General features: G+C 42.6%; 2 protein-coding genes across 4 annotated transcripts; both read left to right on the forward strand.

Moving 5' to 3' along the window:
• Nucleotides 1-1,233: 1,233 nt before the first annotated feature.
• On the forward strand, nucleotides 1,234-4,310 carry LOC140678976 (uncharacterized). Of its 2 annotated transcripts, XM_072913607.1 has the most exons (3): nucleotides 1,234-3,392; nucleotides 3,498-3,573; nucleotides 3,816-4,310. In XM_072913607.1, the coding sequence occupies exon 1, from the start codon at nucleotides 1,729-1,731 to the stop codon at nucleotides 3,025-3,027; it is 1,299 nt and encodes a 432-aa protein (XP_072769708.1). In that variant the 5' UTR covers nucleotides 1,234-1,728; the 3' UTR covers nucleotides 3,028-3,392; nucleotides 3,498-3,573; nucleotides 3,816-4,310. The 2 variants fall into 2 exon arrangements, with proteins under 2 accessions (XP_072769708.1, XP_072769707.1); XM_072913606.1 differs by having other exon boundaries at nucleotides 1,234-3,573.
• A 4,242-nt stretch (nucleotides 4,311-8,552) lies between these two features.
• Nucleotides 8,553-11,697, forward strand: LOC140678977 (uncharacterized). 2 transcript variants are annotated; one of them, XM_072913609.1, is made up of 3 exons: nucleotides 8,553-10,779; nucleotides 10,885-10,960; nucleotides 11,203-11,697. In XM_072913609.1, exon 1 carries the CDS (start codon nucleotides 8,561-8,563, stop codon nucleotides 10,412-10,414), a length of 1,854 nt encoding a protein of 617 aa, XP_072769710.1. In that variant the 5' UTR covers nucleotides 8,553-8,560; the 3' UTR covers nucleotides 10,415-10,779; nucleotides 10,885-10,960; nucleotides 11,203-11,697. The 2 variants fall into 2 exon arrangements, with proteins under 2 accessions (XP_072769710.1, XP_072769709.1); XM_072913608.1 differs by having other exon boundaries at nucleotides 8,553-10,960.
• Nucleotides 11,698-12,820: the final 1,123 nt, after the last annotated feature.

Genomic DNA, 12,820 nt, shown 5'->3' on the forward strand with positions numbered 1-12,820 from the left:
GATGCAGAGCCTGCCCCTGCAACATCAGAGGGAGAAACAGAGTGGTACCTTCCGCATCATGGCATCTACCACCCCAGAAAACCGGACAAGCTAAGAGTCGTTTTCGACTGTTCGGCCAAATTCCATGGTGTTTCTTTAAACGACACTTTGCTAACTGGGCCTGATCTAATCAATCCTCTGGTAGGAGTACTTTGCCGATTCAGGAAAGAAGCCGTGGCCTTTATCTGTGATATTGAAAGAATGTTTTATCAATTCTCTGTCACTCCTGAATCCAGGAATTACTTGAAGTTCCTCTGGTGGACAGGCGGAGATTTGGAGAAGGAACCACAGGAGTACAGGATAGCGGTTCATCTCTTCGGAGCCGCTTCGTCTCCAGGATGTGCCAATTTTGGTTTAAAGCATCTAGCACGACAACACAAGGCTAGCTATCCCCGAGCATCAATATTTGTGGAGAAACATTTTTATGTTGATAATGGGTTAGTTAGCGTCCCATCAATTGATGAGGCCAGGAAACTGATCACTGAGTCGCAAGAGTTGTGCAAAAGAGGAGGCTTGCGCCTTCACAAATTCAACTCAAATGAAGAAGCAGTGCTCGCTTGCTTAGACCCCTCTGAAAAAGCAACAAACATTGAGCCTCCAGGCTTTGATCCAACCCCATCAGAACATGCTCTCGGCATTCAATGGTCGATAAAGAATGACACTTTCAGCTTTAACATCAGCTTGAAGGATCAGCCTTCAACCCGTCGTGGTTGTCTTTCTGTCGTCGCCTCTCTCTACGATCCACTTGGATTCATTGCGCCATTCAGCCTAAGTGGAAAACGTATCCTTCAAAACCTTTGTCACAGAGGCATCGGATGGGATGACCCACTCCCAGATGATATTAAGCCACGGTGGGAGGAATGGATAAATGGTCTTCTGAAGTTGAAAGAGGTGTCAATTCCAAGATGTTACCACCCACATGACTTTCATGACATTGTCAGAGTAGAGTTACACCATTTTTCCGACGCCAGCTGCGTGGGATATGGTGCATGTTCTTACCTCAGGTACAAAAATGACAAAGATGAAGTCCATTGCAGTCTCGTGATAGCGAAAGCAAGGGTCGCTCCTTCAAAAGTCACAAGTATCCCGAGACTAGAACTCGCAGCAGCGGTGGTTTCTGCAAAAGTAAGTGTCATGTTAAAGGGTGAGCTTGACATTAAAATTGATCAAGAAATGTTCTGGACTGATTCACAAGTCGTGATTGGGTACATCAACAATGATGCTCGTAGGTTCCACATATACGTTGCAAACCGTGTTCAATTGATTAGAAATAATAGTGATCCCAGTCAATGGTATTATGTGGACACCTCAGAAAACCCAGCCGATCACGCATCCCGAGGTCTCCATGCTTCAGATATTCACTCAACAAACTGGCTGCGAGGACCGAAGTTTCTCTGGGAAAGTGAATTACATCTAACACCCAGCACCCCAACAGACTTACTTGTGGGTGATCCCGAAGTCAAGACAATTCAGGTGCTTGCAACCAAAGCAAATAACTGCGACGACATCCTTAGGCGTCTGAGTCAGTTTTCCTCATGGACAAGACTTGTAAAGGTGGTTGCAAGAATCAAGAGGCTGGGGTGTAAACAAAACCAGCACAGTGAACATGTAACTGTCGAGGAGTGTGAGAAGGCCGCTGAGAAAGTGATTAAGATTGTACAGCAGCAAGCCTTCCCCCAAGAGATAAAGATGCTTCAAGGTGAAAAATGCCTTCCAAACTCAAGCTCTCTCTTCAGTCTGGATCCCATCTGGTCTGAAGGACTGCTCCGTGTTGGTGGGAGATTAAAACAATCATCTCTCTGTCACAAAGTGAAGCATCCAGTCATCTTACCAAACAACAGTCACATATCTAAGCTGATTGTGTCCCACTACCACGCCAAGATATGCCATCAAGGTCGAAGCCAGACACAAATGGAGCTTAGGAGCAATGGATTCTGGGTCATTGGTGGGAGCAAGCTGGTTGCCAAGTTGATACGCACCTGTGTGCTTTGCAGGAAACTTCGACGGCCGACAGAGAGTCAGCGGATGGCTGAACTCCCTAAAGAACGTCTTGAAGCCTCAGCACCGTTCACGTACAGCGGCATGGACTGTTTTGGACCGTTTATTGTAAAGAAAGCCCGCAAAGAATACAAAAGATATGGACTCATCTTCACATGTTTGTACTCTAGAGCTGTCCATATCGAGATGCTTGAAGATTTGTCGACAGACTCATTCATTAACGCTTTGAGATGCTTTATCAATCTGAGAGGAGCTGTCAGACAACTACACTGCGACCAAGGTTCTAACTTCATTGGCGCCAGAAATGAGTTTAAGGAAGCACTTAAACAATGTGACACCAAACTACTGGAAATCTTCCTGACTGAAAGGCAGTGCGAATTTGTATTCAACGCCCCCTCTGCCAGCCATGCAGGCGGTGTCTGGGAACGGCAAATCAGAACCGTTAGGAATGTACTGAATGCCACCTTCGCACAGTGCCCGGGTCGCCTTGATGACGCCTCTCTTAGAACACTGTTATATGAGGCTATGGCTATTGTGAACAGCCGCCCATTAACAGTAGATGCAATCAATGATCCACAGGCCCTGGAACCTTTAACACCGAATCACCTCATCATGATGAAATCTAAAGTTGCTCTTCCTCCCCCGGGAGAATTTGTGAAGGAGGATTTGTACGCTACAAAGAGATGGAGAAGAGTTCAATACCTCATCAAACAATTCTGGGGTCGCTGGAAAAAGGAATATTTGCTCAACATATCCACAAGACAGAAATGGCACTTACCTCAGCGCAACCTCAGAGTCAACGACATTGTCATCATTAAAGACGACAACCTCCCGAGAAATCATTGGCAACTAGGACGAGTGGTGGAGACTGTTCAAGACAGAGATAGCTTAGTCCGTCGAGTCAAAGTACAAGTCGGAGAGCGAAAGTCTCAAAGAAAACAAGATCCCCCCTCTAAACCTTCAGTTATTGAGAGACCAATCCAAAAATGAGTGCTTCTCCTTGAGAATTGATCAGAACAAACAGACTGACAATTGTTTATCGTGTACGATTACAGTACAGTTCACATACCACTGATAGTTAAATGTGAAGTTACTCATTTATCACAGTCAAGAAAATCCTGTACATTTCATTTGCTCTTTGTGTATTTTGTTCATTCCTTGTATCAGGATTTGGTGGGAGTGTAAATGGCAGCAAATTTTGTTCAGGAGATAATTGCAGTTCTGGCATGTTATGTTTTTGTGCCTTTATTTTGAAGAGCCCACTCTTATTCTGTTACTTCCTTTATTGCTGATACTTGACTTCCTGCTGCCGTTCTGTCTGACTTCAACAGCATACTCACGTTACTCCAGGACTGGTAAAACACGCTGACAAAGATATATTTCTCATATTCTGTGTGAACATTTGTGAGAGGTTATTTTATTGTGCCTCGTGTTTGTGTTGTTTATATGTCACATTTAAGGAGAGTCACTCCGAGCTGTGTGTGGAAGCTAAGCTAACTAGCGGAGCAAACTTAGCGCCCTTGGAAGCGGAAGGAGGTAGGAGGAGACTAATGGTTTTATTTGTTGTAAAACAAGTGGTTCATTTCATTTAAAACAAACGGGAAAATGTCAGTATTTGTATTTAAATAAGAGCTGTAACTTGTAATTAAGCTTAATTCATGTGAAAATTCATTATTTAAGTTTATTAAAAAGATTTGTTTATAAGTTTGAAAATGTAAACATGATTTATGTATTGTTTGTGGAAATATGGCATTTGTATTTTCTGTCCATCTTCATAGTTTTCACGGTGTCAAAATTGTGAGGAGAAAAGGAGGAGAGAATTAAAGTTGCACCAGTCGAAGCTCTCTGCATCTTGTGTCATTAATCCAAGTGGGCCGCTACAGTGAAAACTCCCCGGCTGCAACCAGTGACAACTTCTGGCTGCAACAGACCTGCCATCCCTGCAGAGAAGCTGACGCCATCTCATCCGAGATCCAGCTACCAACCTGTTACCAGCCAACTGACTCCATTTGCACCCACATCCTGCACAGGCAAGATTAAAAGGACAGCACGCTAAAGGTATAACATTGGGTGCCAAGGAGCAAAGGAGACTATTTACACACACGTTACAAGCTTACAGCGTATCTGAAGTGTCTTAAATACTAACATCATATTTTGAGGTCAAAATAATTTGTGAGCAACACGTAACAATTCTGAAATGGGTGAATGTTTTAAGACAATTGGTATATGTCTTTAAAAGGTAATTTGTGACATGTCTGTTGCGATAAAGGTTTAAAGGGTGAAGCACTTTAGCTATTAATGGTTAGAGCGCTCATTTATGACATACTTTGTTGTTACTGTTTTATGTTAAGAATCCTTTGAATGTCCATAATATGCAAATGCTTGATATAAGTATTACTCTGTGGTAAAAGATAACTACAGCTTATTTAGGCATAGGACAATCAAAAGCCACACAAGACTTAAAGCAGTTGCACAAGCAAATATAATGTCACTCCCAACAGAAGAAACAGAGAATCCTACATACATACCAGTCAGGTTTAGCTCACGTGAGAGAAAATTAACAGAGAAAGGCCAAGAAATGCATGACGAGGACACCAAAAAACGTGAAAAAACATTTAACAAGGCCTATAATTCTTGGAAGCTAACAGCAAGGGAAACAAGGACAAAACTAAAAACCCTCTGTTCATTAGAAGATCTCAATAAATTACAGCAGGATATTGAAACAAAGCATGACGCCATAAGACAGCAATATGAACCTATCCTACATAACAGTAAAACCACGGCAGAGATCGTCAACAAAATGGACGCTTGTGTTACGCTAACAAAGGAAATCTGTAGTCTCATAAGCAACCGTCTAGCGACTATTAATAAAGATTATAACGATCAACTAGAAAAGGAAAAGGTAAGAGAAACGTTAAACAAAAATGAATATGGGTCTGTCTTTGGCCAAACTAAAACTGAAACTGTAAGTTCATCAGATTCCTCAGATGAATCAAGCAAACATTCCAGCTCAGCCAGTACCCATAGCAGTAGAGTAGATGCAGTAGCAGAGCTTGCTGCTAAGCTGGAGCAATCAAAAGCCATGGAAGAAATTCAGGCACAGAAAGCACATCTTCACAAGTTGGAAAGTGAATGGAAACTTAAAGAGGCAAAAATGTTGTCAGAAATGAAACAAAGAGAGGTGGAAATGCAACAACAGTTGGAACAAGAGAGAGCAAAACTGCAGCAGTTACAAGCAGGAAAAGAGGTCGCTATAGCAGCAGCTCGTGTGAGAGCATATGACAGTTTTGAATGTTTTGAGAACCACAATGAAGAAATTGACAACAAAACTACTTCTTACAGAATGCAAACTGAACCTCAATTAAATCCAGATGCTGCTTCATTCCATCCTCACCAAAGAGCTCCTGAAATGACAATGACCCAGGAGTCTGTCAGCTTAGCACAAGCAATTGCTAGCTCATTAAGTATGAATCGCTTGCCAGTCCCTGAACCCACCACGTTCAGTGGTGACCCTTTAAGGTTTACAGATTGGAAGATGTCATTCATGACTCTTATAGACAGAAAACCCCTCTTACCAAATGAGAAGATGTTTTATCTCAAAATTTATCTTGCAGGAGAGGCGCGCAAAGCCGTTGAAGGTTTCTTTTATCGAGATTCAGAAAGCGCATACAACGGAGCATGGAAAGTTTTACAGGACAGATATGGAAACCCATTCATTATACAAAAGGCTTTCCGTGATAAGCTCATGAAATGGCCAAAGATCAGCGCAAATGACCCACTAGCACTACGAGAGTTCGGTGACTTCCTCCAAAGCTGCAATGAGGCAATCCCACATGTCAAAGGACTAGCTATCCTTAACGATTGTGAGGAAAACCACAAGTTGCTCAAAAAACTGCCGGAATGGATTGTTCGAAAGTGGAGTAGAATTGTTGTAGATGAGCTTGACAAATCAGGCAGCTATCCGGATCTTGCATGCTTCACAGAGTTCCTGAGCAGAGAGGCAAGAATAGCCTGTAACCCTATTGCTTCTCCACTGTTGATACATTTCAAACCTGCAGATGATAGAACTCCAAAGAAGGCCAAAGCTTTTAACACAAATACACAACCAAAGAGTTTTGCTCAGGAAAGACAAGAAACAAACAACAGTAAACCAAAACCACCCTGCTCAGTCTGTAAAAGTGAAGCTCATGGTATCATACGGTGTCCAACTTTCGCAGCCAAAAGTGCTGAGGATAAAAAAGCATTCATCCATGAAAATCGGCTCTGTTTTGGATGCTTGAGAAAGGGTCATATGACCAAAGACTGTAGGAGACGACACACGTGTAACACATGCAATCGTCATCACCCAACCTGCTTACACGAAGACAGGAAACTAAGATCTGTAGAAGCAATGACGAATAGCTCCACTTCCACAGAAGAACATGCAAGCCAGGAAACACACAAGGTCATGTCCCACACATCGACACAACATGCATCTGCTACCTCAGGTATTGTCCCAGTATTTGTGTCTACAGTACAAGAACCACACAGAGAAATACTCACATATGCTATACTGGACACACAAAGTGACTCAACATTTGTCTTAGAAGATGTACTTGATAAATTGAATGTAGATGTCCAACCAGTAAAGCTGAAACTTAGTACTATGACAGCCATCGACACAATCATATCAAGCAAGAGTGTTCATGATCTACAGGTTAGAGGACTCTACTCTGATAGCTGCATCCAACTCCACCAGGCCTACAGCCGTGACTTTATCCCGGTGGACAAGTCTTACGTTCCAACAAAGGAAACAGCATCACTGTGGCCTCATCTCAGAAACTTAGCAAATAAGTTACCACCCCTTCAAGACTGTGATGTAGGGCTCCTAATAGGATATGACTGTCCAGCAGCACTGGCTCCTCTTGAAGTCATCTTAGGTGACAAAAACCAACCGTTCGCACAGAGATCAGAACTAGGATGGAGTATAATAGGCTCATCAAACCCCCACCTAGACAGACAAGGAAATCAAAGCTTTGTGCATCGGCTAACAGTAAAAGAACTGCCAGTTCCATCAGCGACAGATGTTCTAAAGACCCTGGAATCAGACTTTATTGAGAGAACTTATGAGGATAAATATGTGTCCCAAGATGATGTGCATTTCATACAGTTCCTCAGTGACCACATCACACAGAAGAAGAGCGGGCATTATGAGATGCCACTCCCTTTCAAAGGTAACAGTCAGCCCAACCTACCAAACAACAAGAGGCTAGCCACAGTTCGCCTGCAGTGTCTCAAGAAAAAATTAAAGGCCAACAAACAATACTATGATCAGTACAAAACATTCATGGAAGAAACAATTAACAAGGGTGATGCAGAGCCTGCCCCTGCAACATCAGAGGGAGAAACAGAGTGGTACCTTCCGCATCATGGCATCTACCACCCCAGAAAACCGGACAAGCTAAGAGTCGTTTTCGACTGTTCGGCCAAATTCCATGGTGTTTCTTTAAACGACACTTTGCTAACTGGGCCTGATCTAATCAATCCTCTGGTAGGAGTACTTTGCCGATTCAGGAAAGAAGCCGTGGCCTTTATCTGTGATATTGAAAGAATGTTTTATCAATTCTCTGTCACTCCTGAATCCAGGAATTACTTGAAGTTCCTCTGGTGGACAGGCGGAGATTTGGAGAAGGAACCACAGGAGTACAGGATAGCGGTTCATCTCTTCGGAGCCGCTTCGTCTCCAGGATGTGCCAATTTTGGTTTAAAGCATCTAGCACGACAACACAAGGCTAGCTATCCCCGAGCATCAATATTTGTGGAGAAACATTTTTATGTTGATAATGGGTTAGTTAGCGTCCCATCAATTGATGAGGCCAGGAAACTGATCACTGAGTCGCAAGAGTTGTGCAAAAGAGGAGGCTTGCGCCTTCACAAATTCAACTCAAATGAAGAAGCAGTGCTCGCTTGCTTAGACCCCTCTGAAAAAGCAACAAACATTGAGCCTCCAGGCTTTGATCCAACCCCATCAGAACATGCTCTCGGCATTCAATGGTCGATAAAGAATGACACTTTCAGCTTTAACATCAGCTTGAAGGATCAGCCTTCAACCCGTCGTGGTTGTCTTTCTGTCGTCGCCTCTCTCTACGATCCACTTGGATTCATTGCGCCATTCAGCCTAAGTGGAAAACGTATCCTTCAAAACCTTTGTCACAGAGGCATCGGATGGGATGACCCACTCCCAGATGATATTAAGCCACGGTGGGAGGAATGGATAAATGGTCTTCTGAAGTTGAAAGAGGTGTCAATTCCAAGATGTTACCACCCACATGACTTTCATGACATTGTCAGAGTAGAGTTACACCATTTTTCCGACGCCAGCTGCGTGGGATATGGTGCATGTTCTTACCTCAGGTACAAAAATGACAAAGATGAAGTCCATTGCAGTCTCGTGATAGCGAAAGCAAGGGTCGCTCCTTCAAAAGTCACAAGTATCCCGAGACTAGAACTCGCAGCAGCGGTGGTTTCTGCAAAAGTAAGTGTCATGTTAAAGGGTGAGCTTGACATTAAAATTGATCAAGAAATGTTCTGGACTGATTCACAAGTCGTGATTGGGTACATCAACAATGATGCTCGTAGGTTCCACATATACGTTGCAAACCGTGTTCAATTGATTAGAAATAATAGTGATCCCAGTCAATGGTATTATGTGGACACCTCAGAAAACCCAGCCGATCACGCATCCCGAGGTCTCCATGCTTCAGATATTCACTCAACAAACTGGCTGCGAGGACCGAAGTTTCTCTGGGAAAGTGAATTACATCTAACACCCAGCACCCCAACAGACTTACTTGTGGGTGATCCCGAAGTCAAGACAATTCAGGTGCTTGCAACCAAAGCAAATAACTGCGACGACATCCTTAGGCGTCTGAGTCAGTTTTCCTCATGGACAAGACTTGTAAAGGTGGTTGCAAGAATCAAGAGGCTGGGGTGTAAACAAAACCAGCACAGTGAACATGTAACTGTCGAGGAGTGTGAGAAGGCCGCTGAGAAAGTGATTAAGATTGTACAGCAGCAAGCCTTCCCCCAAGAGATAAAGATGCTTCAAGGTGAAAAATGCCTTCCAAACTCAAGCTCTCTCTTCAGTCTGGATCCCATCTGGTCTGAAGGACTGCTCCGTGTTGGTGGGAGATTAAAACAATCATCTCTCTGTCACAAAGTGAAGCATCCAGTCATCTTACCAAACAACAGTCACATATCTAAGCTGATTGTGTCCCACTACCACGCCAAGATATGCCATCAAGGTCGAAGCCAGACACAAATGGAGCTTAGGAGCAATGGATTCTGGGTCATTGGTGGGAGCAAGCTGGTTGCCAAGTTGATACGCACCTGTGTGCTTTGCAGGAAACTTCGACGGCCGACAGAGAGTCAGCGGATGGCTGAACTCCCTAAAGAACGTCTTGAAGCCTCAGCACCGTTCACGTACAGCGGCATGGACTGTTTTGGACCGTTTATTGTAAAGAAAGCCCGCAAAGAATACAAAAGATATGGACTCATCTTCACATGTTTGTACTCTAGAGCTGTCCATATCGAGATGCTTGAAGATTTGTCGACAGACTCATTCATTAACGCTTTGAGATGCTTTATCAATCTGAGAGGAGCTGTCAGACAACTACACTGCGACCAAGGTTCTAACTTCATTGGCGCCAGAAATGAGTTTAAGGAAGCACTTAAACAATGTGACACCAAACTACTGGAAATCTTCCTGACTGAAAGGCAGTGCGAATTTGTATTCAACGCCCCCTCTGCCAGCCATGCAGGCGGTGTCTGGGAACGGCAAATCAGAACCGTTAGGAATGTACTGAATGCCACCTTCGCACAGTGCCCGGGTCGCCTTGATGACGCCTCTCTTAGAACACTGTTATATGAGGCTATGGCTATTGTGAACAGCCGCCCATTAACAGTAGATGCAATCAATGATCCACAGGCCCTGGAACCTTTAACACCGAATCACCTCATCATGATGAAATCTAAAGTTGCTCTTCCTCCCCCGGGAGAATTTGTGAAGGAGGATTTGTACGCTACAAAGAGATGGAGAAGAGTTCAATACCTCATCAAACAATTCTGGGGTCGCTGGAAAAAGGAATATTTGCTCAACATATCCACAAGACAGAAATGGCACTTACCTCAGCGCAACCTCAGAGTCAACGACATTGTCATCATTAAAGACGACAACCTCCCGAGAAATCATTGGCAACTAGGACGAGTGGTGGAGACTGTTCAAGACAGAGATAGCTTAGTCCGTCGAGTCAAAGTACAAGTCGGAGAGCGAAAGTCTCAAAGAAAACAAGATCCCCCCTCTAAACCTTCAGTTATTGAGAGACCAATCCAAAAATGAGTGCTTCTCCTTGAGAATTGATCAGAACAAACAGACTGACAATTGTTTATCGTGTACGATTACAGTACAGTTCACATACCACTGATAGTTAAATGTGAAGTTACTCATTTATCACAGTCAAGAAAATCCTGTACATTTCATTTGCTCTTTGTGTATTTTGTTCATTCCTTGTATCAGGATTTGGTGGGAGTGTAAATGGCAGCAAATTTTGTTCAGGAGATAATTGCAGTTCTGGCATGTTATGTTTTTGTGCCTTTATTTTGAAGAGCCCACTCTTATTCTGTTACTTCCTTTATTGCTGATACTTGACTTCCTGCTGCCGTTCTGTCTGACTTCAACAGCATACTCACGTTACTCCAGGACTGGTAAAACACGCTGACAAAGATATATTTCTCATATTCTGTGTGAACATTTGTGAGAGGTTATTTTATTGTGCCTCGTGTTTGTGTTGTTTATATGTCACATTTAAGGAGAGTCACTCCGAGCTGTGTGTGGAAGCTAAGCTAACTAGCGGAGCAAACTTAGCGCCCTTGGAAGCGGAAGGAGGTAGGAGGAGACTAATGGTTTTATTTGTTGTAAAACAAGTGGTTCATTTCATTTAAAACAAACGGGAAAATGTCAGTATTTGTATTTAAATAAGAGCTGTAACTTGTAATTAAGCTTAATTCATGTGAAAATTCATTATTTAAGTTTATTAAAAAGATTTGTTTATAAGTTTGAAAATGTAAACATGATTTATGTATTGTTTGTGGAAATATGGCATTTGTATTTTCTGTCCATCTTCATAGTTTTCACGGTGTCAAAATTGTGAGGAGAAAAGGAGGAGAGAATTAAAGTTGCACCAGTCGAAGCTCTCTGCATCTTGTGTCATTAATCCAAGTGGGCCGCTACAGTGAAAACTCCCCGGCTGCAACCAGTGACAACTTCTGGCTGCAACAGACCTGCCATCCCTGCAGAGAAGCTGACGCCATCTCATCCGAGATCCAGCTACCAACCTGTTACCAGCCAACTGACTCCATTTGCACCCACATCCTGCACAGGCAAGATTAAAAGGACAGCACGCTAAAGGTATAACATTGGGTGCCAAGGAGCAAAGGAGACTATTTACACACACGTTACAAGCTTACAGCGTATCTGAAGTGTCTTAAATACTAACATCATATTTTGAGGTCAAAATAATTTGTGAGCAACACGTAACAATTCTGAAATGGGTGAATGTTTTAAGACAATTGGTATATGTCTTTAAAAGGTAATTTGTGACATGTCTGTTGCGATAAAGGTTTAAAGGGTGAAGCACTTTAGCTATTAATGGTTAGAGCGCTCATTTATGACATACTTTGTTGTTACTGTTTTATGTTAAGAATCCTTTGAATGTCCATAATATGCAAATGCTTGATATAAGTATTACTCTGTGGTAAAAGATAACTACAGCTTATTTAGGCATAGGACAATCAAAAGCCACACAAGACTTAAAGCAGTTGCACAAGCAAATATAATGTCACTCCCAACAGAAGAAACAGAGAATCCTACATACATACCAGTCAGGTTTAGCTCACGTGAGAGAAAATTAACAGAGAAAGGCCAAGAAATGCATGACGAGGACACCAAAAAACGTGAAAAAACATTTAACAAGGCCTATAATTCTTGGAAGCTAACAGCAAGGGAAACAAGGACAAAACTAAAAACCCTCTGTTCATTAGAAGATCTCAATAAATTACAGCAGGATATTGAAACAAAGCATGACGCCATAAGACAGCAATATGAACCTATCCTACATAACAGTAAAACCACGGCAGAGATCGTCAACAAAATGGACGCTTGTGTTACGCTAACAAAGGAAATCTGTAGTCTCATAAGCAACCGTCTAGCGACTATTAATAAAGATTATAACGATCAACTAGAAAAGGAAAAGGTAAGAGAAACGTTAAACAAAAATGAATATGGGTCTGTCTTTGGCCAAACTAAAACTGAAACTGTAAGTTCATCAGATTCCTCAGATGAATCAAGCAAACATTCCAGCTCAGCCAGTACCCATAGCAGTAGAGTAGATGCAGTAGCAGAGCTTGCTGCTAAGCTGGAGCAATCAAAAGCCATGGAAGAAATTCAGGCACAGAAAGCACATCTTCACAAGTTGGAAAGTGAATGGAAACTTAAAGAGGCAAAAATGTTGTCAGAAATGAAACAAAGAGAGGTGGAAATGCAACAACAGTTGGAACAAGAGAGAGCAAAACTGCAGCAGTTACAAGCAGGAAAAGAGGTCGCTATAGCAGCAGCTCGTGTGAGAGCATATGACAGTTTTGAATGTTTTGAGAACCACAATGAAGAAATTGACAACAAAACTACTTCTTACAGAATGCAAACTGAACCTCAATTAAATCCAGATGCTGCTTCATTCCATCCTCACCA

Source organism: Nerophis lumbriciformis, linkage group LG08, assembly GCF_033978685.3.
Source record: "Nerophis lumbriciformis linkage group LG08, RoL_Nlum_v2.1, whole genome shotgun sequence".
In the NCBI taxonomy this organism is placed as follows: domain Eukaryota; kingdom Metazoa; phylum Chordata; class Actinopteri; order Syngnathiformes; family Syngnathidae; genus Nerophis; species Nerophis lumbriciformis.

What these genes read in the sequence shown, in the direction of transcription:
- LOC140678976 (XM_072913606.1), top strand. Translation starts at nt 1,729, where the DNA reads ATGCTTCAAGGTGAAAAATGCCTTCCAAACTCAAGCTCTCTCTTCAGT.
- LOC140678977 (XM_072913608.1), top strand. Translation starts at nt 8,561, where the DNA reads ATGTTAAAGGGTGAGCTTGACATTAAAATTGATCAAGAAATGTTCTGG.